The sequence below is a fragment of the Euprymna scolopes genome, chromosome 14, assembly GCF_053919585.1.
Source record: "Euprymna scolopes isolate OS-2025 chromosome 14, ASM5391958v1, whole genome shotgun sequence".
NCBI lineage: Eukaryota > Metazoa > Mollusca > Cephalopoda > Sepiida > Sepiolidae > Euprymna > Euprymna scolopes.
In genome coordinates, this window is record NC_136495.1 from 36,242,788 (window position 1) to 36,268,514 (window position 25,727).

At 35.0% G+C, this 25,727-nt stretch overlaps 1 protein-coding gene across 7 annotated transcripts in view; it reads left to right on the plus strand.

Moving 5' to 3' along the window:
• The window catches only part of LOC145292949 (nucleosome assembly protein 1-like 1), a 140,334-nt gene extending 123,495 nt beyond the window's left edge, over positions 1–16,839 (plus strand). For all 7 annotated transcript variants that reach the window (XM_080139143.1, XM_080139144.1, XM_080139149.1 and 4 more), the window contains exons 10-13: positions 2,363–2,385; positions 4,676–4,795; positions 10,314–10,387; positions 15,991–16,839. In XM_080139143.1, the coding sequence (XP_079995269.1) occupies positions 2,363–2,385; positions 4,676–4,795; positions 10,314–10,367 (197 nt within the window). In that variant the 3' untranslated portion in view covers positions 10,368–10,387; positions 15,991–16,839. The remainder of the gene's footprint in view (positions 1–2,362; positions 2,386–4,675; positions 4,796–10,313; positions 10,388–15,990) is intronic.
• The last annotated feature ends 8,888 nt before the right edge of the window (positions 16,840–25,727 follow it).

Below are 25,727 nucleotides of genomic sequence, written 5' to 3' on the forward strand. Positions count from 1 at the left end.
AGACCAGCTGGTACTGCCATAGTTCCTTTGCCACATGTAGTTGCAGGTAGGCAGACTTAAGGTCCACTATTGCGGTCCCTCCTACCAACTGTCTCCACTTTCTTATCTTTTCATCACATACATCTATTATGTCGCTCCCTGTATGACACACCACAAAACGGTTCAACTCACGAAAGTCGAACACTGGCCTAACTTTCCCTTTTGTGGCCTGAAATACTGCCATCAATGGCAACACGCCTTTTCTTTCTCCTTTCCATGGTAACAGAATACCATCCGATATCCATCTTTCCACCTCTTTCTCGAATTCTAATTTCTTATCGCCTTCCAGAGAGTTTTTATAATATTGGACTTTGTTCTGCAATACTGGAGGCTCTCCCTTCCATGTTCATCTTACTGTCCATTTATCTCCATCGAAGTTTGCTTCAAAGTCTTTATCCTCGATTTTGCAAACATTCAACTGATGGGCAGCCACGGCACATTGTATATCTCCAAACTTCACTTTGGCTTTCTTTATAGTTACACCTCCCAGCTCATTAATCACGTCCATTCCAATTATGACGTCGATCCCATCAACGATGTGATTCATCAAGATTGCCCTCACCGTTACGTGCATTCCACAGACTTTTATCTCCACTTGTCTGGCTCCTTTACATTCTATATTCCTCTCATCAACTGCTTTCACTGTACCGCTCCTTCCATATCCCTTCAAAAGTTTGGAATTGATTAAAGTAGTGGTGCACCCAGTATCGACAAGTGCAGTCATTACAGAATCATTCACCTCTACTTCTATTATAGGAAGAGGCCAGTATCGCGCCTTCATTTCATTGCTAGGGTAGCTTGCGGCGCAGAAGCTCCCCCTTGCCCGTTTCCCTGAATCTGAGGACAATATCTCGCAATGTGGCCAAATTTTCCACAATTGTAGCATGTTGCCCTGGCCCTAGGGATCTCTGTGCAATCTTTTTTTAGGTGCGGTCCTTGACATCTAAAGCACTGAAGGCTTGATTCTTTCTTTCCCTTATTAGTCTCATTAGTTTGCGCACTTGCGGCCAATGTCCGAGTTTCTACGACCCTTTTGCTGACTAAAAGCCGTGCAGTCGGTATCAGTTTGCTGACATCCATTCTCTCTATGTTCGGTAGCTGCTGTAATGCCACAGATATATCGTCTGGGAATCCAGTTATGAATGCCAGTTTGGCTGTATGTTCCAGCCCTCTTCCCAGATATCCCGCCAGTCCAACCAATCTTTTGATTTTATTAGCATAAACATCCACCGATTCTCCTGTCCACTTGAATCGTTGCAGTTTTTCGTATGCCTCAAAAGGCCCCTCAGTGAAGGCGGTCACAAGTCTCATCTCTATCAGTTCTGCATCTTCTTGTTCTGCATTATTCATCTCAAGATAGAGAGCGAGTGCATCTCCCTGCAAAAAAAGTGGAATAAAACTGGCAAGGTCTGGCACATGTTGAAGCTTAGCCACCAGTTTTACTTTCTTTATCCATCCGACTACATCACCTTCTCCACTAAAAGGTGGTATCACATCTTTTCCCAATCTCAACATCCCAGATTCCATGATCTGTTCTTGGCCGAAATAGCTTGTGGTTAAATACAATGACCCCACAACTCAATCTTCACTCTTCAATCCTGCAGTCCAATGCACTTCTGACAGCAATTGCTTCTGCCAAACAAAAAAGACACCCTCTCTCCCAAATACAGGCTTTTTATAGGACAAAACCGTCCAAAGTTATTTGCATACTCTTCCCATGATCTCTAGTCTATAAATAGACGCAGTGGCCATTCTCTTCTTCTTCTTTCTTCTTTCACTCTCTGAAGCGGGCGTTGCCAGTGGTAAAAGGTTTGCACGATTTTTTTTTTTTTTTTTTTTACTACATAGATCAGTTTGCAATTGTTTGTCATGACCTGTTTTTTCCCTCCCCTTATTCGACCTTGTGCCACATTTTTTATAAATTTTCTTTTGTAATTTATTGAAAATAAATATTTACTCTTTGTCAGTAAAGATATCCAACAAATAAGACAAAAATACTACCAAATGGACAATATGAAGGATTCGTTTAATAAAGTTTGCATAAATAAAATATTTAATTTTCTGAGAGTTAAAGATTTTACAAGAAAATTTGAAAAACAAAATAGTCTTTTTACCCATATCCCAAAATATTCTTACCAATATAGTTAAACAAACAAAAAACAAGACAAAAATAAGTATACAACCCAATATTGTTACAAATAATCTACGATAAATAATGTTGTATGGTATTAAATGACCGTACAGGACCGATATGCAGTTAAGAACCAAACAAGCAACTTTAAAATACTCATTTTTATTTATTTTTTTTTTCCTTCTTGAACAGCTCCAGCAGATGATGCTGAATTGGTAAGCGCTTCCATTTATATATTTTTTTATTATTATATTTTGATAAACAAATATACATTTTATTTTTTCATATTTTCATATTTACATATTAAAGTATACAAGGATAAGAGCTGTAAATATTACAAAATAACAAATGTTAGAAATTCATTTGAAAATATAGTTTTATTTCCCAAATAATTCTTCATTAAGAATTGAAATTCTCTGGTACCTATTCCTTTACAAGTACCAAATTTGAAACATGCAAAATGAAATTCTTTATTATTTTAGTTATTTAATTTTTACTTTACTCTTTTGCATTTCTAACAAGGCATATTGCCATTTAGTAAGGGGCTATTATTTGGGATGTGGGGAGTTGAGCTGCAAGATTTTTGTTTGCATTACATTTAAACGTCTGTAGGTTAGTATAGTCAGAGAAGCAAGAAGGGAGGGAATTTGAAAGTCTAGCAGTCCAAGGAAAAAACTATGAGAGTAGAAGGTTTTCCTCCATCTAGGGACTTTAATGGTGAAGGAGTAGAATTTTGCTGCTAGTCAGATTAGCTCTGTATGTCGAGGGGGCACAAGTGCAACGAGTTCGTCGGAGCACATTCCATTAAAGTACTTGTAAAACAGGCACAGGGATGCAACATTGCAGCAATGGGACAGAGGTTGAAGCTTGGACGATAGTGTGGGATCGGGTTAGATTTGAGACATTTTTGGCCCCGTCTAAGTGGTGGTAGATGCACCATCCCTGATGTGGCAACAATACTCCATGCATGGGCGAATTGTGACTTTGTAAAGATATAGGATACTCTCTGGTGTGTGTAATTTTCTAACATGGTAGAGAGAGCCCACCTTCTTTGCAGCAACCTTGGCAATGTCCTTAATGTATTTGTTCCAGTTCATGTGGTCTGTGAATGATAAGTTGCGGAGTTTGAAAGATGGGCTTTAAGATAGGGTGTTATTTCTCATGGCAACCGATGTTTGAGAAGGTTTTTGTAGTTGTTAAAGGAAAGAAGCTTAGTCTTAGTAACATTTACATACATTTACAGCACCATTCTACTACATAACAAAAGTCGTTTTCTAGAATTTGCCTTGGATATGTGTACATTCGTTTTTCCCTCATCTCTATTATAGAGTGTACATTTCATAGATTTTATTATTTTTGACAAATTGTTTTTTTTATAGATTTTATTATTTTTGACAAATTGTTTTTTTTTATAGATTTTATTATTTTTGACAAATTGTTTTTTTTTCATAGATTTTATTATTTTTGACAAATTGTTTTTTTTATAGATTTTATTATTTTTGACAAATTGTTTTTTTTTATAGATTTTATTATTTTTTAAAAATTGTTTTTTAATTGTTTATTATTTTTTGCAAATTTTTTTTTTATAGATTTTATTATTTTTTACAAATTGTTTTTTTATAGATTTTATTATTTTTTACAAATTGTTTTTTATAGATTTTATTATTTTTTACAAATTGTTTTTTAATTGTTTATTATTTTTTACAAATTGTTTTTTTTATAGATTTTATTATTTTTGACAAATTGTTTTTTTTAATTGTTTATTTTTTACAAATTGTTTTTTAATTTTTTATTATTTTTTACAAATTGTTTTTTTTAATTGTTTATTTTTTACAAATTGTTTTTTAATTGTTTATTATTTTTTACAAATTGTTTTTTTTAAATGTTTATTATTTTTTACAAATTGTTTTTAAATTGTTTATTATTTTTTGCAAATTGTTTTTTTTTATAGATTTTATTATTTTTTACAAATTATTTTTTAATTGTTTATTATTTTTGACAAATTGTTTTTTTTTATAGATTTTATTATTTTTGAAAAATTGTTTTTTTATAGATTTTATTATTTTTTACAAATTGTTTTTTAATTGTTTATTATTTTTTGCAAATTGTTTTTTTTATAGATTTTATTATTTTTGACAAATTGTTTTTTAATTGTTTAGTATTTTTTACAAATTGTTTTTTAATTGTTTATTATTTTTTACAAATTGTTTTTTAATTGTTTATTATTTTTTACAAATTGTTTTTTAATTGTTTATTATTTTTTACAAATTGTTTTTTAATTGTTTATTATTTTTTGCAAATTGTTTTTTTTTTTATAGATTTTATTATTTTTTACAAATTGTTTTTTAATTGTTTATTATTTTTTACAAATTGTTTTTAATTGTTTATTATTTTTTACAAATTGTTTTTTTAATTGTTTATTATTTTTTACAAATTGTTTTTTTAATTGTTTATTATTTTTTACAAATTGTTTTTATATGATTTAAAATATTGCTTTACTTATAGGATGAGGATACCGAAGATATTTTAGCTGAAGACTTTGAAGTTGGAGACTTTATACGGGAGCGTATTATACCTCGAGCCGTTTTGTACTTTACTGGTGAAGCATTAGATTCTGACGATGAGGTATGAATCTCATTATGAATTTATATTGGTCAAATGTATAGCTATTGATGGAACGTTAAAATTCTAATGCTTTGCAATCTTTCAGATGAGGATTGAAAATTTAGATTATTTGGATTATCATCTTGCTTTTGAGTACGGGAAAAAATATGACTGAGAATTATGTGTATGCAATTCCATGAAAATATGTAATCTGCACAGGTGTGACATGTTACCCACTAAAAGTAAGGTTAGAAGAACACTGGAAATCCGTAATACATGGATGGAGATATTGAAAAGTTTGGTATCACTGACCATATATGGAGGAAAAAGGAAAATCAGCTATCCTTATGGAACAAAGTAAAAATTAGAGACAGAGAAGAACGGTGATTCAAAGAAGCAGGGCATATTCTGAGTGACGATCAACTACTAAACAGACCTAGTATAGAATTTAATACAATATGACAAACATTAATTATAAATAATATTAAGGAACATTTTATATATATATATATATATATATATATATATATATATATATATATATATATATATATATATATATAATGAATGAATGACAAAAGTCTATATCCCAAAGTGCATGATGTTGCCCATCTTACAATTTATTCCTTTAATTCAGTTGACATTTACAATTCTTGACAGTACCTGTTTAATAGCACAAAACCAATCACTTAATTATTATATCAATCAGTGAATCTATTTTGCCCTTAACTCAGAAGAAATAGCAACAATCAATCCATCAAAAGGAAATAAAGCGCGTTTTGACATGATTAAAATCCGAAAATTGGAAGAGAAGCTGTAAATACCTTATAGTATGTTTACATTACACCATTTTGAATCCTGATTGATCCCTGATTGATATAATAATTAAGTGATTGATCGTGTGCTATGAAACAGATACTGTCAAGAATTGTAAATGTCAATTGAATTAAAGGAATAAATTGTAAGATGGTCAACATCATGAACTTTGGAATATAGATTTTTATCATTCATTCATTATATTGCTCTGTAATTATATTGAGCTTCTTAAATAAGGATTGGTATATATTATAAGGAAATAATTTTATTTTCGCAGAAATATATATGGAGTGGACAAGGATGGGGGAGGAATAGGAAGGAGAAAGACATGGCTTTGAATCACCACCAATAAATCATTTATGGTTTCCCCTTTTCATTCTTCCTCTTTCCTTTCTTTCTTTTTTTCTTTTCTTCCTTTCTCCTTTGCGTCTTTTCTTTTTCTCCCTTATCTCTTAACCTCTTCACTGATGTGTGTTGGGATGATAGTGGTGGGGCGAGGATATACAAAAGGGAAATATAAGTCATTTTCTTACCACATAAAAATTCTAGCCAAATTAGAAGCATTTTTATAACTGAATAACACCAATTAAATCTGAAACCCCTTTTAGCATAGATATGTCAGATCCATATTCCCCTACTGTTTGAACCTATACACACTAGTATGTTTAAGATTTAGAGAAGACAGCACACATGCATGCAAATACCTTTCTTTCTAATCTTCCATTACCTCTGTCTCAATCATTAACCCCCCCACCCACTCTTTCCCATTCATTCGGATGCATCCCTGTTAGATCTTATTTGCATACAACCAAATCTGATTTTCCACAACATTTGACGGAACCGACTGATATTAATTCCTTGTGATAAGGAAGACCTGATATTTTCATTGCAAACTTTGCTTCTGTATAAGCTGTATCGCCTGAAGAGGTCTCTAGTTACTGGTAACTAACTGACCGAAACATGCTCATGACTGTGTAGCAACATATTCCTGCTTATGTAAAAACAAACAAAGGGTGTATATATATATGTATAGGAATAAGTAGTGGTCTAGAATGATAAGTAGTAAGATTGTACATCTAAAAACAAGAATAGATTTAAGGCTATGAAAATTTGTGTATAATTGCTCGCAAGGACTCTGTGGCATAACGGATAAAGTACTTGATAAATTTCAATGTTGACACTTTTTGGTTCAATCTTCAGTGTGGGTAATGAATACAAGTGCAAATTACTTAAGTCTTCTACCCGATCATTTAAATGGTGGAGCAAAAGTATGGATTAAATACAGGGTTCCATTTGAAATTCTGACCTACTTCCGGTGCATCCTGTTGAACTCTGAAATCTGTATGGAATTTTAAAAACATGATAGCTTTGTAGAGACATAGGATACTAGCAGGTGCAAGAAGTTTTCTAACCCGTTAGAAAGAGCCTACCTTCTTTGTGTCAGACTGTTTTGTCGATTGTATAATTTATCAATCTTCTTTGTGGGTGCCACAGGTGAAAATCTGTGAATTTCAACAAATGGTTATGCATGACGTTTCTTATTATGGTTATGTGTCTGCACACTTTGCAAAGTCTGGTTATTTAAGAATAAAAAAACAAAATAATGATGTGCAGCTAATTTTATGCTCAATGGTCACATGAAAAGAACGTGAATTCTTACCATTCATATCCTAATTTGATGATGCTGGGTTATATAAAAGCAAGCTATTTGAAGAACAAGCAAGTTCATTTAAAGAAGGCGAGCCATGCATATGTATCATATAGAGGCATGATGGATTATTTACTTGAGTCAACAAGGGAGAAAACTACAGTTGTTCACTGCTGAAGAAAATTGCATTTTCATTGATGGTCTCACGTTATATAGAACTGAAAGCTAACACGTATGTGTTATCCAACAGGTGAATTGGTTTCCTCGATTGAAAAATAGTTTTGCAGTATTTAAAAAAATTTTTTTTATTCCATTTTCACCTCAAAGTAGGGGCTACTATTGGGGGCATAATTTGCAGGGATACTATGTAGAGAGTTGAGCAGCAAGATGTCTGTTCATATTACACTTGAACTTCTTCATGTCAGTACAGTTGTGGGAGCAGGAACGTGGAAGGGAGTTCCAAAGTCTAGCAGTTCTGGGGAAGGTACAATTACAGTAGAAGGCTTTCTTACATCAAGGGATCTCTACTGTGTAGGGGTGGGATTTTGCTGCTTGTCGGGTTTGTCGGGAGTATTTATGTCAAGGGGGTACAAGTGCTTGTAGTTTTTCAGAGCATTCACCATTAGAATACTTGTAGAACAGGCAGAGGGATGCAACATTTCATTGATGGGACAGAGGTTGAAGCTTTGATGACAGTTCTTACAAATGAAAACTCAAAGCATAAACATTGTTAACTTTTATTGCTTCTATTTGTTATCAGTTCCTCATTTAATTCTTATCATTATTTTAAAATCACTGAAATTAAACTAATCGACAAAAAGAGACAAAACTAACTGACAAGAAGACCAATATTTAATCAGTAAAAAGACAAAACTAATTAATAAGGAAAACAAGACAAAAATCTCTTTCTCTCTCTCTTTTCTTTCTCTCTCTTTTCTCTCTCTCTCTCTCTCTCTCTCTCTCTCTCTTAGTAACAGCTGTTCATTAATCTACAGGATTGCAGGTACTACCTTTGAAACCGAAAACAGCAAGATTCAGTAGTTGCATACAAAGTCAAGGAAGGTTTAACCCAGAATACACAAAGGAACATTGCAGAAGCAACATGGCCACTTTCACTCCATTGATTTGTGGTTTCTCACCAGACACATCTTTGCTTGCCAGTTTCAAAAACCGAACACTTTTTTGACGAATCTTTTGAACTCAACACTTACAGTATTTCCTAAAGTGTGTTCCAGACATTTCATTGGCCTTTAAAAATTGTTACGTTTAATCTGAACAAAATGCCTCTCTCAAGAGAGTAGAAATCAGACCTTGAGTTTACTTTCGATGGCTTTGTAACTCTCATTATTTTATTCTTTAGTTCTCAAATTCAATGTTTTTGGCAAAGAGGGAAGAATTGCTGTTTTCTGGGTCAGAATCTATTCCATCTAAAAACTTATTGTTAGCAAATTTTTTACCTTGAAGTAATATTTTTTTAGCTCCTTACATCAAGTGGCTTCATGCCTTGTCTGAAGCGATTTCTATCAAAAATAAGTATGTATTCCCATTCAGAAGGTAGTAAACGATTTCACTTTTTTTTTGCATTAAGTACTCTCACTGAGTTACAATATATACAAGTGTGCTTATTTTCGCACAACCGTTATTGTTTCCTTTGCCTCCTGCAACTAACAGATTAAAAACATAAATGATAGATCCTACCTTGCACCATGCTTGTATAATATATTTATACAAATATATTGATTTTATTTTTTATTTCTTCTTAATTTATTCATATTGTATTATCTAAACAAAACATAAATGTGGTACAACGTAGGAAAAAGAGAATTGACTGCAAAGACATTTCAAATCGCTTCCTGCTTCTTCATTCTAAACATTAGAAGAATGAAAAATACTCATATGACTAATACCAAGTATTCTAATGGTGAATGCTCCGATGAACTGCAAGCACTTGTATCCCCTCGACGTAAATACCCCCGACAAGCAGCTAAATCCCACCCCTACACAGTAGAGATCCCTAGATGTAAGAGAGCTTTCTACTCCAGTAGTTTATTCCCCAGAACTGCTAGACTTTGGAATTCTTTTCTGGGTCCCTTCTTCCCCAATTGTACTGAGATGCAGAAGTTCAAGTGTAACGTGAACTGACATCTTGCTGCCCAACTCCCTACATAGTACCCCTGTAGCTTATGCCCCTGATAGTAGCCCCCTACATCAAAGTGGCAATGTGCCTTGTTTGGGGTGAAAATGTAATTAAAAAAAAGAAGAAAAAATTAAAGTACAGGCCTCCATATTTAAATTTTATATTAACGATTATTGATATATTTGCTTGAAGGACCTCATCAGCAAAAATCGATAAATCTGACTGATTTTAAGCAGGGAAAGGAAAGGCTGACTATAATTAAAGGCCAGAATGTAGAGAGGCAGAGGGAAAAGAAATAAAAAGAAAGAGAAAGAGATAAAGAGAATGTATATATTCTGATGTCAATTCCTCATAGATTTTCACCAGAGCCCTTTTGCCGGGTAGCCTAATCCTAATCTAACCCTAACCCATCTGCTGGTTAGCTGTATGTCCAGAGTTTCTTGCTGATTCCATTAATAATGAAAGCACAAAAGTGTTAACCCAAGTCGCATGCCATATTAGTAACTTGTTGTTTGTAAAAGGAACATAAATAAAATTAATCAATACTGAAGATAAGAAAAGCTTGGAAACTGATTTCAACTTTACATTGTCGTGACCTATTTGCATTCCTATAATCTGAACAATAAATTTTTTTATATGTTTGCTCTATTCAAATGTTTTTTTGTTTTATCTCTTGGTATGATGATGACGTTTTCATCCAATTTATTTCTTCATATTTATGTTTTATCAATTCACAAAATACCGTTTTATTTCAGTTTGTTTGTTTGTGAAGTGAGCTAGACTTCTGCATACAGTTTGCAAAGATCCTGCCTAAGGATTGTTTGGTTTGCATGAAGTTGGTAATAGTTATTTGTTAACCTGCTCGATTGCAGGTATTACCCCCCCCCCAACGCCAAGAGAAGCAATTGCTTATTCAAATCTTTTGTTTTATCTTTCAGTATGATGATGACAGTGATAGAGGATCATCATCATCATCATCATATTTGGCTTAACATCCATTTTGCAAGAAAATGTAAGATGATTTAACTTTCTTTTTTACCCTCCCCCCCCCTTTTTTCTATGATGCTTTTGTGATTATTGTAAACTAGCAGATCTGTATCCTAGCATTGCTCAGGAAAATAGATTAACTCAAGAAATTTTATGTTCAATCTTAAACGATTCAGTGTGATTGCGTTCATGTTAATCTGCTTGTGTGTACTGATATGGTGTTAACTTGGACAGGAAAGAAATTCACTTTACTTTATTGGATATTTTTCTAATTGATGAAAAAAAAAACTGACCTGCTAAAGTATCGTTGCATAAGTCTTCTCCCACTTTTTGTAAAAATCTTTAACTCATTAACCAATCTAGCGATAGTCTGCTACCTCGAGAATGCAAAACTTTTTTCTGACTAACAATATGTATTTAGGCAAGCACATCCTATTTCAGACCTCTTAACTGTCACCTTTGAACGCATATACCATGTACTGAATAAGGCAAGTGAAGCTAGGTCTGGCATGAAGGTTTTCTCAAGAAAATTAATTTGTAAGATATCATTGAACGAATATTTAATACAGTCAGATCCTTCTCTTGGACAGGATACAATAGAAATGTTGTCTGGTATCCATTAAGATTTGTTTAGAAAGTGTTCGGCTATTGAGACTGTAGTGGCACAGGAAAAATCGACTTTATTTTATTAATATAAAAGAAAAGAAGAGATGAACATCTTAAGCTAAATCAACCCTTTCCCAAAAATGAAAAAGAAATGATGTGAACCATTTTTCGAATGACTACATTAATATACTGACTGACTATACTCTTTCTCGTTTATATATTTTATATATACTTACTTTCTTTGTTGGACTGTTTACTTTTCTTGTGTAAGGGGTTTACCAAATATTGGTGCCAGGATTTTAGTTGAGATGAAGGCAAAAAGAAAAATTTTCTTATGAAGACACCAAGTTATCAATTTAACATTAACTAAATATAGTTAGTTCGAAATAGATTTTAAGGGAAACAAGATGATGGTATTTTGTTGGAAGTGCTCTGATACAGTGACACACACACACACACACACACACACACACTCAAAACCTCTGGCCTTGATGGAAGGGAGACTAAAACTTGCTGCTGTGGTTTCAAATGATTTGAAATAACAGCAAGGGGAGACTTGATTCCAAATATTTCTCATATATTATATATCCCCTCTTTTGGAAATAGGGTTCGATTATGAATATCTACAGTATCGAATAATCCCTATATACTGTAGAATTTACTTTATGCATGAAAACCAAAGAGGGGAGATATAACATACGAGAAATATTTGGAATCAAGTCTCCTCTTGCTGTTATTTCAGGTCATTTGAATCCATACCAGCTAGTTTTTGTCTCCCCTCCATCAAGGTCAGAGGTTTTAGGGGAAAGATATATATATATATATTTATATATATATATATATATATATATATATATATATATATATATATATATATATATATATATACTCATAGCCAAATCAATCTTTGGTTCTCGGAGACAAAAACTACATGAAAATTTTCAGGCTTTTTGAAGATTATAATACTATTGCATGGTTAAAATTTGATAACAATTGGTAAAAAAGAACCTATATTTTCAGACCAATAAAATATTTTCAAATTTGCCTACATTTTATATATAGTGTCCTGGCAATATATATATATATATATATATATATATATATATATATGTTTTATTTTTTTTATTACCGTTTTATCTGTTTGGTTACATATGTTTCGGATGTTGCACCGTGTTTACAATATAACAGCCTCGTCAGACCTTACAGAAATGGTTCGTTAGTATTAGGAAGAATTGTTTTTAGGAGGAATACGGGGAGGTGGGGGAAAGAAATAAAAAAAAAAGAGGAAAAGAAAAAGGAGGGGGGTTGGGTAGAAGATAATATAGGGGAAAGGTGGGTAATGACAATATTTCAGTTTTGAAGGTTAAAATATATTAAGTTGTATTGTGTGTGTGGTGGTAGCAGATTCAGGTAGGCTTGGGTGGAGATATGTGAATATAGGGAGGGGGATGGGGAGAGAATATGGTAAAGAGAAAAGAGAGGGGATAATGAGAGGAGGGGGAAAATAGGAGTTTCAATTTTTGAGTTTTACAATTTTGACTACTTTTTCTTTTTTTCCTTGTTCGATAAGGTATATTAGTTAGATGATTAATTTAAATTGCTCTATTATACAGGGTGTTCCAAAAGTCTTGAGCACATTTCAAGTCTTCGTATCTGCTTAAATATGAATGGTAGTAAGATGAAAGTGGTGCCATTTTAAAGCTAAATTGAATCAAGCTTTTTCGTAAATCTATTGATTTTTTTATTTCTTTTCAGATCCAGTACAGTATAGTTCTCGAAATATTCAATGTCAAAATTTGCCCAAAACTTTTGGAACACCCTATATATTGAGCTTTCTATTATCTCGTTAGTCATAATGCACGATATATATATAACATATATAAAGATAATATCTTTGTAATTTTAGTTATATGAAATTTAAGATACCTCTTTCTATATGTTTTTCCTTATTGAATTGACAAATAAATTCATAAATATGTATATTTATTTTGCCTTAAATTTCATTTTATGTTATGCTCCACCCTCATATGTTGAGCCTCTTATAGCCTGATAAGAATCTATCCATATTCTTTAAAACCATTTAAACCTACCCATCCTCTCCTCTTTTCCCTTCTTTTTATCTCTGCCAAGGCTATGTTTTCAGTTGCATTTGTTTGTTTGTGTATGACATAACATTCACATCACTTGACCAATTGTCACCAAATGTAGTCAAAATATATTTAGCTTTTGGGTAGCTAGGTCAAGATCACAAAATAGTCGAAGGTCACAACTTTTAGTCGTGACCTTTGTTTTCTTTATTGTAGGTTTTTTTTTCTATATTTGACACCTAGTGTTACCTGTAATGTTGTATGGGATTGATATTAACGGGAGTTATTGCCATCCATGGAGTTAGCCCCATTACAAAAGGGGAAAAGTTCTAGCATTCTTGTGACTCTATGGACTATGAATGTGATAATTGCTGTACATACTGTGATTCATAGAACTTCATTCAATGGATTGAGGGCTGGGAGGTCCTTACCAAACAGGTTAATGTGTCATTATTCATGGATGGTCCTTGCCAAACGTATCGATGTGTTGTTATTCTCAACATGATGGCAGAGAGAGAGGAAACAAAGCAAAACAAAAGCAATACTCGGTGTCAACAGCAACACATTCAACCAGGATGATACAAGTCAGTGTTTTTATGTTTTCAGACATGTATATTTAAAAAACAATGCCGACAGTTCACAATCAGGTGAGAAACAAAAACAATAAAAAAAAATAATTAATAAAAAAAAAAGGAAAAGTGAAACAGAAGAATGGTACTAACATATTAACTCAACACGTTTAGTGACGATGCTGTTAATTTCTCTCCTTCATGTTTTTCCCCCTTTCTCTTTTTCTTATGGAGGTTGTTCACTCCTATGCATTATTATTAAATCAGGTTTTAATTTAGGATTTTTTACTTCACTTTTCCAGGGTTTATATTACAACAAAACTTTCTAACGATTTTTTTATGATATCTTGGAAAGATCTTTGCTGTTTCAAGTTAGTATGACAATCCTCATCCTGGGGATTCTGAGTTACTATTTTTCTAAAGAGTTTTCATGAATCTCTACATATTTTAAAGATTCTTCATCTGTACATCTTTGGAGATGATCTACTCTGCCAGACCAAACTCTAAATTGAGCTCGTCTCCTGAATTCTCAGACCGAACTCAACTGAATTCACTGGTGAACTGATGAAAAACAACAGTGTGGTATAATTTATAGTCAGAGTATGGTCGGTTAGGAGTGCGATTTCCCTTGCATCTACCAATTAACTTATTAATTCTCAATGAAAAATGATTGGTCAATTGTTTATATTAGACCGACTAACCTGATTTAGGCTTTTCCAAGAATAGATACGATTTCATATCCCGAGCAATTAGTTAAGGTCAAGCTCTCTTGGGTTTACAATTTCTTTTGCCATCAATCGAAATCTTAAAGCAGAATTTTCCCTTCACTCAGAAATCAATCTTAACTAAAAGAATTAATTATTTCTCATTTTCGCTTAGTCAGTGCGTTCAATTCATTATTCAGCTAAACACACATATACATCCACTTTATATATATATCCTGGAACTAGCTGCACTGGTGAGACACTCTTGTTCTGTTTAAGCAACAGCATTACACTACCAGATCAAGTTGTCTGAAGACACTGGCCTTCTGACCTAAAATGCACCAAGCATTGATGTTATTTTTTTTTTTTTTACTTTCTCTTTGCAAAACTCAATCATGTTCTGAAAAGTTAAAATCAAAAACAACAATTTTTCCTTACAAAACAACTAAACTCCATGAATAAATATTTGGAGATATAAAGAACTTGATGTATGGGTCTTATGTTCTTTCAAAGCAATGACCAACAGTTCTTGGACCTTTGGCAAAAAGCAAACAGTAGTATCCAACACTTCATCTTTTCTGTTCTTGGCTAGTGAAAGAGAAATCCTTCCAGACAAAGGCAATGTTAATTTTCATTCTAATCTACTGCCTCTTCTTGAAAAGTTAAATTTTACCCCCTCACATTAAAATCCGACCTTGTGTCTAATTCTGCCCTCATGGGGAGACAAGTAAATACAAACTGCAACCACCGTGTAAAATTTTAGCCTGATCATATAAATAATTTTTGAGTTATCATTTCCATGGTTTGACTTCAAGAATACTTCATACAATAAGAAGAAACCTTCTCAGCCACCGATTGCCATGGCTAATAACATTCTATCTGAGAGCTCAATGTTCAAATTCCTCGGCTTAGTATTCACAAGGAACGCAAATTCAAACATGCATTGAAGACACTGCCAAGGCTGCTGCAAAGAAGGTGGGTTCCCTCTATCATGCTAGAAAATTACTCACACTAGAGAATATTCTTTATCTTTACAAAGCAACAATTCACCCATGCCTGGAGAATTGTTGTCACATCTAGGCTGGTGCATCTACGATTAGTCTCACACTCTTAGACAGGGTAAGAAAAAAAAGAGTCTCAGATTTAAGACGTATCTGCGACACTTCAACCTCTGTCCCATCGTCACAATATTGCATTCTTGTGTCTGTTTTATAAGCATTTTAGTGGAATATGTTCTGATGAACTTGTACCACCTACATACACATGACTAAACTGACAAGCAGCAAAGTCCCACCCCTTCACTGTTTAGGTTTCTAGATGTCGGAAAGCCTTCTGCTCTAAATAGTTTCTTCCATCAGACTGCTAGACTTTGGAATTCCCTCCCTTTTTCTTGCTTCCCTGTCTGTGTTAACATGCCGAAGTTTAAATGTAATTCAAACAGACATCTCACTGCTCAACTCCCCACATAGTCCCCCATATACATGATCTTGATTAGTAGCCCCTTACGTCAAAGTGGCATTATACCTTATTTGGAGCTAAAAAGAAATGGTGAATCATAGAGTAAGGCCCGGATAAGACTTATGTTGTCAGGTGGAGGTATGAAGTTTCGTGATTGGCATGTTCTTGTTTTTATATACTTTTACTTTCATTCTTTCTTTTCAGAGATATTAAAAAAAGAAAATGGGCTTCTTCTGCCACCTACACACCATACAGGACACAGAAATCGACAGTTTCTTGCAGCACACAACTCAAACACATTGGAACATACACACGCATAACGTGCTGTGTTTTCATTTTCAATTTCTCTTTATTAAATCAACCTCAGTTGGTTGGTACACATGAAACAAAACAAAAAAAATATTGAAGTACGTGTTAGTTGTTATGATCAAGGGGACTCGGTATTTTAGAGTGTTCTCACTTTCCTCATTGTCTTGTTCATTCTTATGATGCCTCTTCCATTTATATAACGCTGTGAACAAAATCTGGATGCTTTGCTTTTATTCCTTTCATCGTTCTTTCTTTCGTCTAGTTTCCATCATTTAGTCTCTTCTTCGCCCCAACCCCAAACGTCCGTCTACGATAGTTACCTCCCTTCTTCTGGTCGTCAAGAGTTATCTTCCTTTCCTCCGTCTCCAACAGTTATTTCTTTGCTCTCCACTTCCAACAGTTACTTGCCTTCTCTTTGTCTCTAGCACTTACCTTCCCATCCCCCGTCTTCAGCACTTACCTCTCTTCTTTTTGTCTCCAACATTTATCTCTCTCTCCCTTCTGTCTTTCTACACTTGCTTACTTTCTTCTCTGTCTTCAACAGTTGCCTCTCTTTCCTTTATTTCCAACAGTCACCGCTCTTCCATTTGTCTCCAACAGATACTCTGTATCCCTCAGTCTCCTTGCTCATGACATGTTGTTTCTAGCACTGCAAACATTTCCTTTATCTTCTCTCTCTCTGCGATAAATGAATACATTTTTCAGGAACTCTTTTTATCTGAATAAAGAAATATTTTTACTTAATCACGTCTTGTTCTTATTAATTTTATTTAACCAGAAACCTTGCAACATTTTGAAACTAAGTTTTCCACTGTGTATACAATCTTTACGATTACTAAACATTGATTTGTAGTTTTAATATATTAACACCACACCACTTATCAAGGATCAAAGTCACTCAAGGATAAAAACACTAATGAGTTTGACTGGAAGATTGGTAACAATGGTTGGGACTTGGGAGACTTTGATTATTTAAGATGGCTCAATGAAAATTTGTTAGCATTGGACTTTAAAGCAACCATATTGTAGTCAACTGAGAAACAGCCCCATGGTATTGTGTGATGGGAAGCTCTTGGAAAGAAACTTTGCTCATGGAAATTCCATTTAGTGTTTGGTGTGCAGAGGAAGAAAGGAAAATGATTTTAAGTGGTCATAGTTAGACTAGTTTTTGTTGTGATTGTTTTACAGTGGATGAGACCATAGATTGGTGGTCTGTCAAGTATCTACCATGTAAATAACGATAGAGTGCAGAAAGACTAATAACAACCTCTCCTGTATGAGAAATAGGTTGTAGAGAAGAGAGTATTCCACCTTTAGATTTTAAAGTTGGTTTTGTCCTCTGTTAAAGCAGAAGAGGTCATTTTGCGTGGCATCTCCCTGTACAGGCCATGATCACTCCACTTGCTGTGCCGGTCCACAGTCGTTGTCCAATCTAGTAAGCCTTGCAACAGAGAAATTTTCCTTCCAAAACAAAAATCACAAGCTCAGTTTATAAATAATGTTTTTTTGGGGGGATATTAAAAATGATACACGCTTCCCAAGGTTGAATGGCAGAATAAGTTTTGCCTGATCAGATCGAAACACACAAGTTCCATTGACACAGCCATCAACCATGAGCCCCCAAGGGCCCTTATCTTACCGGAGAGGCACACTGACTCAACTGCCTGGCAGTTCTCAGGAAAATCAACTGCCTCTGTCCAACATTCATCCCCACTCTTTCTCCTCCTGACTGCTTCTCCTTCCTGTCTCCTGGAATTCTTTCACTCCTGATTCTGGCCTTTTGTTAATGGTCACTGCTCGGTTACCCAGAGGTTGACCAGTGGAAACATCCACAGAAGATAACGTCTGGATAATCTCCATTCATGGGAGCTATTTGCAGATAACCCTAGATATTGTTTTTCTCACAAAGGCCAATCCCAGCAGTACTTTCCCATTCAATGAGGAACTAGTTTTCAAACAAAGAGAATATCTCTTGGGTGGTCTTGTCATGAGATCACATGTCCCCTGCTTGACAGCTTGCTAACCCCAATGTTGTAAAAACACATTGACTGTTGCAAACCTATGGCCACTTCACAAAGTGCCTGCAAACCAAATCTAAATATATCTACATCCATTGTTCTGTCCTTTGTTTTACTGTCATTACTACACCCTGACCAACAATCAACATTCTTTTGTTTACCCCAGTGAACAACCTCCCATCTACTATCCTTTCACTAACTCTATTTCTTCTTTATTTTTTTTTTGTTATGTTTCTTTTTCTTTTTTATTTTACTTTTAATTCCCAACATTATGAGGGAGCTTCGGGCAAGAGAATGTATTAACTAACCAAGGACAAAAATCTAAAGGTTGTTCAAACAGTTTCCATTTTTTTTTTTTTTCATTGCTTATTAAGAATAAAAAACACTCGAAAATAAAATGTTAATGAGATAGGTAGATTTCATTTATTTCGTATGAATCAGATAATTATATTGTTAGCATTGATTTCCCCATTACCTGTCGACAACCTCCCTAGAGCTGGTAATTTGATCAAATCACTGGCTTGCAAACGGCTTAAGGAGTAGATGGGTTCTGCCTATCGCCCGGCTTCCATACTCCTTCTTTGCCTATTAGCCAGGAGCAGAGGTGCAGCTGCAGGAACTCATTAGAGACACCCATTGCTTAGCCTTATTTCCTGACTAAAGCAATGAATGCCGTTCCCCACATTTGCATCATTCCCTTTCCTTATACCTGGGCATCTTGAGGGTGCCTGTTTACCATGTATTCTAACACGATTGGACTGGGCCACTCCTGTCGGACAGGTTTGAGGATATCGGTTTGACAGTTGCCGGTTGCTGTTTCTGACTGACAGTACAGGAGCCCTAACTCTTTGGTAGCACTTAGAGTGGCTGCTCTATCATCAGTTGTATAATACCAGGATGTTTGTAATGCCATGTCGTGCATGGAAAGGGACCCTCATCTCTGGTGAGCATTCCCGAGGCTACATTCCTGTGGATGAGAAGCCAGCTGATGGTCTACTCATGTTGCATAATGGTGGCTATGCACATCCGTTTTGCCTAGCACCTCACCCTAGATCTGAAACTATGAAATAAAATGAAATCACAGCTTAATCTAAAAAAAAAAACATTCAAACCAGACACACACTCAAACAGTTCGCCTCCTCCCTTGAGGCTTGCATTTACAAATATCCGAGGACTTAGAATTAACTTAGATGATGTAAAATCATTTCTCTTAGCAAACTCCCCGGATATCTTAGCACTAAGTGAAACTAACTTGCACTCCTCCATCCCATCTAACGTCTTTAACATGTCTGGTTATCTTCCACTTTGTCATAAGAACTCTGACAGACACATGCACAGACATGGAGTCTATATTCGTAACAACTTCCCCATGTCTAGGGAATCTAAACTAGAATCAGGTGACCAGACCTTCATGTGCTTTAAACTAACTTTACAACAAAGCATTAGCTACCTGTATTTTCTTTATCGCTCTCCATAAACCCAGGACTATACTATAATCAATCGTGTCTCTGGCAGCATAGATGTAGCACTCTCCCTTGACACTAGCGCCCAAATACATGTATTTGGTGACTTTAATGCCCATCACAGAAATTGGCTTGGATTCTCTAACTACACTGACAGCTGGTAGCGTCATCCATAACTTTGCTATATCCCATTTTTTGATACAGACAGTAACATTCTCAACCCATCTCCCAGATCGCCAGGATCAGCAAGCCTCACTTTTGGATCTATTTCTGACAACAGTTCCTGAGTATTGTGGAACAAATACTCATTGCCCACTCGGGAATGCTGATCATATTATATTTTAATGATAGACATTACTCTAAACTAGACCCAAAGTTGAAGAGCCATTGTTCAAAACGACAAGGTACTAGAATAAGGCTGACTGGGAAGCCATTAGAGATCACATCAGAGACGCCCCAAAGGGAAATATCTTTCCTCTTCCAGCAGAATAGTGCGCAAATGAGACTACTAAATGGTTCAAAGCAGCATTTGAAGCATATGTTCATACACGGAACTTCTATAGCAAACCCCACTCTCCCCAATGGTTTACTTCTATTTGTGCAGCTACCATTGCTCAGAGGCAACACACATACCATAGATTTATCCAGCATAAGTCCTGTACAAACAGACAAAGTATATAGACGCTAGAAGTAATTGTCAAAAGAAATAGCAACAGCTAAGAGTGAATATACTGAAACCACCAGGAAACGCATTGAAGCACAGAAATTCGGAACTCATGATTTTTGGAAAATTTCCAATAGTGTAGTAAATAATGGGCAATCAACAATACCCCCACTATCCAACAATCATGAGGTTGTTTGCACAGCAACTGAGAAAGCTAACATCAGTTTGCCTCAGCAAGTCATTCCCTCCCTGATTTTCCTCTGCAGGCAAAAACCATACTAGATGATCTGAAAACCACCCCTTCTCAAGTACATGATATCATAAAAAACCTAAACACCTCAAACGCATTAGGACTTGATTTTATCCTGGCTGGGCTATTAAAATATGCTCTGCTGAAATTGCTCCAGTTCTCTCTAAACTCTTTAAGAAATGCCTTAATGAATCTTACTTTCCTGGCTGCTACTGCTTCTGTGGTACCAGTTTACAAAAACTCTGGCGAAAGAACTGACCCATTAAATTATCGCCCAATTACCCTCCTACCTCTTTTCACCAAAATATTTGACTCCTAGTCGGCCACCTTACAGCTGCTGAACTTCTGTCTGACCACCAATATGGATTTAGGCAAGCCTGTTCTACTGCAGATATTCTAACTGTAATCTCCAAACGTTTTTACCAAGCACTAGATAAGTCAGGGGAGGGGGGGGGGCAGTAGACTTAGATATATCTAAAGCTTTTGATAGGGTATGGCACGATGGTCTTCTCATGAAAAGATGTCCAAAAAATTTGATATAAATGCGGATGTACCTCAGGTATTGATCCTTGGACCTTTGTTGTTTCTAATATTCATAAATGACTTACCTGATAAAATTGTCTCTGAGATGGGGTATATTTCCCAATGACACCATACTTTATAGTGGGCACGTAAGTAAAACTAATGAGCACATACCTAAGGTAATGGCCAAAACCCTAGAGGAAGACCTTCAATCTGTAGTGGAACGGGGTCAAAAATGGATGGTAACGTTCAACGCTGCCAAGACAAAGCTAGGTTCCTTTAATAATTACATGAAACCTTACCAACCACCAATAGCAATGGTTAAAGATACATTACCTGAAAGTACTTTGTTCAAGCTCCTTCACAGGAAACAGGAGTTGGAATAGATACGTCAAGATCATTGCCAAAGCTGCTGCAAAGAAGGTGGGCTCTCTCTACTGTGCTAGAAAGTTACTTATGCCTGAAAGTATCCTGTACCTCTACAAAGCCAGCATTCACCCACGTATGAAGTACTGCTGTCACATTTGGGCTGGTGCATCTGCTACTAGTTTCTCACTCATAGACAGGGTTCAAAAGAGAGTTGCCAACCTGATAGGTCCTGAACTGTCATCTAAGCTTCAGCCCTTGTCCCGTCGATAAAATGTTGTCTCTTTCTGCCTGTTTTACAAGTATTTTAATGATGGACACTCTGACAAACTACAAGCCCTTGTACCCCCTCGACGAAAATACCCCTAACAAACCTGTCAAGCAGCGAAGTCCCACCCCTATACAGTTGAGATCCCTAGGTGTAAGAAACCTTTTACTCTTATAGCTTCTTCCTCAGAACTGCTAGACTTTGGAATTCTCTTCCGGTTTCCTGCTTCCCCAACTGTACTGACATGCAGAAGTTCAAGTATAATGTTGCTACTAAACTCTCTACATAGCTCCCCTGCAACTTGGTCCCTGATAGTAGCCCCCTACATCAAAGTGGCAATATGCCTTGTTTGGGGTGAAAATGCAATTTAAAAAAAAAAAAAAAAAAAAAAAAAAAGGGACCATGTGAAGATTGCTAACATCCTAAGTGAAAGTGTTTCTGTGGAATGAACTGGATTCGAACTTAGCACACCCAAGTTTTTAGTCCGTGTCATTAACCACTTAGCCACTGTCACCTCCGATGGACAGAGTGACAGATGAATACTGGGAAAGTTTCATGGAAGCATTAAAAATCTAGCCTGTAGGCCTAAAAGACTATCAAACATGGCCGGTTTTGTCTGTAGAGCCCTAATATATAACACAAGTAGTTTCTGATAAAAAGTGCAACGGACAGATAGATTAAGAGAAATATAATGTAGATGACTCAGTTTTTGTTGTTACTTTTGACAAATGCCTTTTCCACTACAAACACATCGCCAATAGCAAATTGATTTGTTTGTTAAGCGATTCAGATATTTGAATAGAACTCACAAAAATTGTACCTCAGGATTGTCTGATCTGCATGAAGTTCTCCTCATTGATTTCAACTATTTGCTAACCTACATGATAGTAGGCTATTTTTATCCTTGATAGCAAGATGAAAATTGTTTTTGATTTTGCAGAACGTGATTGAGTTTTGCAAAGGTAAAGGAAAAAACAATAGCATTAATGTTTGGTATATTTTAGGTCAGACATTCCTTGTGTAGTAACCAACGAAAAAGAAGCTTTTGGATCATTCTTCATTCTTCACAGAGGCCATAAAAGAGATACCAAGTTCAATTTCTGTCAAGTGTCTTTGTGATGAGATGATTCCAATATTTTTCTTGATTCCGATAAAATTACCGATTTTAATTCTCTTAAAATCTCTAAATATTTAGTTATTGTTCTCGTTTTTCATTTTCAGCTTACCATGAAAACCCATGCAATACATGCATATATTTGTGGGAATTGAAATTCTCAGGCTAACTAGATTACCGCCCTTTAATTCTGGTAACCAGAGAGTGACACAGCCATGTCACTTCCTGTTCTGTATATCTCTCCCTCTTTTCCACTAAACCCTGAAAAAGTTAACATGTGATGAAACAACACTCCGGTTGGCATGGTCACCCAACTAACTCTCCTGACTAATCGCAAGTAACGTTACTCCTTTCTCAACAAACTCTTATTCTTACTATCTCTACATTCATTTCCTCGCATGTATATTTATGTAAATAAATCTACATTCTTTCACTATCATGTATATTATGTAAATAAATCTACATTCTTTCACTATCATGTATATTTATGTAAATACTTGCAGTTAGTTAAGAGAGTTGGTTGGGTGGCTATGCCAACCAGACTGTTGTTTCGTCAAATGTTAACTTGTTGAGGGTTCAGCAGAAAAGAGGGAGAGATATACAGAACAGGAAGTGACGTGGCTGTGTCACTCTCTGGTTACCAGAATTATAGGGCGATAATCCAGTTAACCTGGGAATTTCAATTCCCACATATTTTTACAAACATAAAAATACACTTGTAGAGGTTGATCTGTAAATTTTAGTTTAACTGACAGTTTAAAATCAATAAATATTGATCATTTTGTTATTATTACAAAGAATGGGAAAGTAAATTTAATAAAAACTCAAAAACAAAAAAAATAACATTCAAATTCTAAAAAAAAAAATCAATTAAAAGAATCAACATAAATTTTCCAATTCCAATACTGATTCCAATACCCCAAAAATGGTTCGATTTTCCTGATTCCGATTAATCGTCCCAATACTAGTGTTGTATAGTTAACAAGAAAAATAGGGGCAGAAGAAAAAAAAACAAATTTACAACAAATAACTTTTACCAAAAGCAAGAAAATTTAATCTATTGACTTGCATAGATTTTCAATTTTAACTTTTTTTTAAGTTTGTTTCTTTTTTAGATTTTTTATTATTGTCTTGGAGGTTTGTTAAAAAAAAGGACTTAAGATGGCATGATTACACGAACTCACATAGTTACTTGTAGACCAGGGGTGTAGAAACGTTTGCAATTCGTTAGCTACTTCTAAAATGACCTAGTCAAAATGATCTACCAAGTAATTTAAATTTGTAATACATGCATTGGTCTCCCGACAAAAGGAGAGTGAACCTGTAAATTCACCCTAGTTCGTTTGTCAGTCTGCACTTTTCTCAATAACTACGCCTTGGAATTTTTAAAATTTTGCACAAACATTAAGCATGATATGAGTAAAAAAGTAACAGAACGAATTTTCCGGGAAAACTCCTATTGCCCCCTCCCCCCATCAGGGGTGCCTTTCAGGTTAAAATGGCTAAAATTGACACTTTTATGCTTATTAAAAGAAAATTGATGCCTTGGATTTTTATAAAACTTTTCAGAAAGTTTTATAAAACTGATTGCTATATAATTTTGCTTGTCTATACTTCGTGATAACTCTTAAGTGTGCCCCAGGAGCTCTTTAAGGGCTAATGAAAATACTCCATGTTTGGGACTATTTTACCATATTTGTCCAAAATTTTATGTGTATGTCTATTTAGCAGTTTTGCATGGTGCTGAACTCAAATTTACATATGTTAAGGCCTTGGGGACTTTTTGGGGTTAAATGGGGGAGGGGGCAAATGATGGACATTTATTTTTTTGCTTGGTGCAGAACTCAAATTTACATATGTTAAGGCCTAAAACTGCACCGTTTGTTCATTTTCGACAGGATTTTACCTGGGGACTTTTGGGGCTAAATGGGGAAGGCAGGCAAATGCTGAACTTAGTCAATTTTTTTAATGCCTCGTTCACTGTACACTCACGGGGGACCATGCATGCTTCACTTGTTTAAAAATATATTGAATATTTTTAAGATCTATAAATATTTCTATACCTTGCAAAATTATATGAATCCAATTGCTCAATATAACACAGCATTTTTTTGACATTGTCTTACTTCTAATGGCTTGCACTGAAGTTAATTTGCCAGGGATGCATAGTCTGGGCAGTAGCTACGGTTATCTGGTTTTTAAATTTATATTTTTTTAAATTTTCGAGCAAATGCAAACGAATTTATTTCCTATCGTTCTTTTTTTTCTTTTTTTTTTTTTTTTCGTTTTGTCCGAATTTGAAATATACATTTTTGGTCCTCCGACAAAAGGATGGTGAACTTGTAAATTCACCCTTGTACATTCGTCCGTTCGTCCGTTCGTCCGTTCGTCTGTCCACACTTTTCTCAATAACTAGGCCTTGAAAATTTTTTAAATTTTGCACAAACATTAAACATGATATGAGTAAAAAAGTAACAATGTATTTTCCGGGAAAACTCCACTTGTTCACTCTACAAACTGATGTCAGTAAATCAACAACACACAACCACGGGCCTCCTTACAAACTAGCAACCCTGGTTTCAGCAAAGTAGCAATTCATGCCAATAATCGCTCAAAATTCGAAAATCAAACAAAACATGGACTCCCTACAAACTGGACTCTGATTACAGTAAATTAAGACATGCAACCTCAGTCCTCTCTACAAAGTGGTAGCCTCAATTTCAGCAAATTAGTGCTACATACAAACAGTCCTTCTACAGATTAGCGATCACGTCGACAGCACATTGGACAATTCACCCACTAACAAGATTTTACCTACATAATTGTCAGTGGTGATTATCAACACCTGTTTAATGCTGACACTCCCACTAAGTTTGTGATACAATGGAGACCAATTTACTATACTAATATAACTCGTCAGCAAGGTCAAACATAACGTCACACACCATATCCAGATAAAAGGGCTGC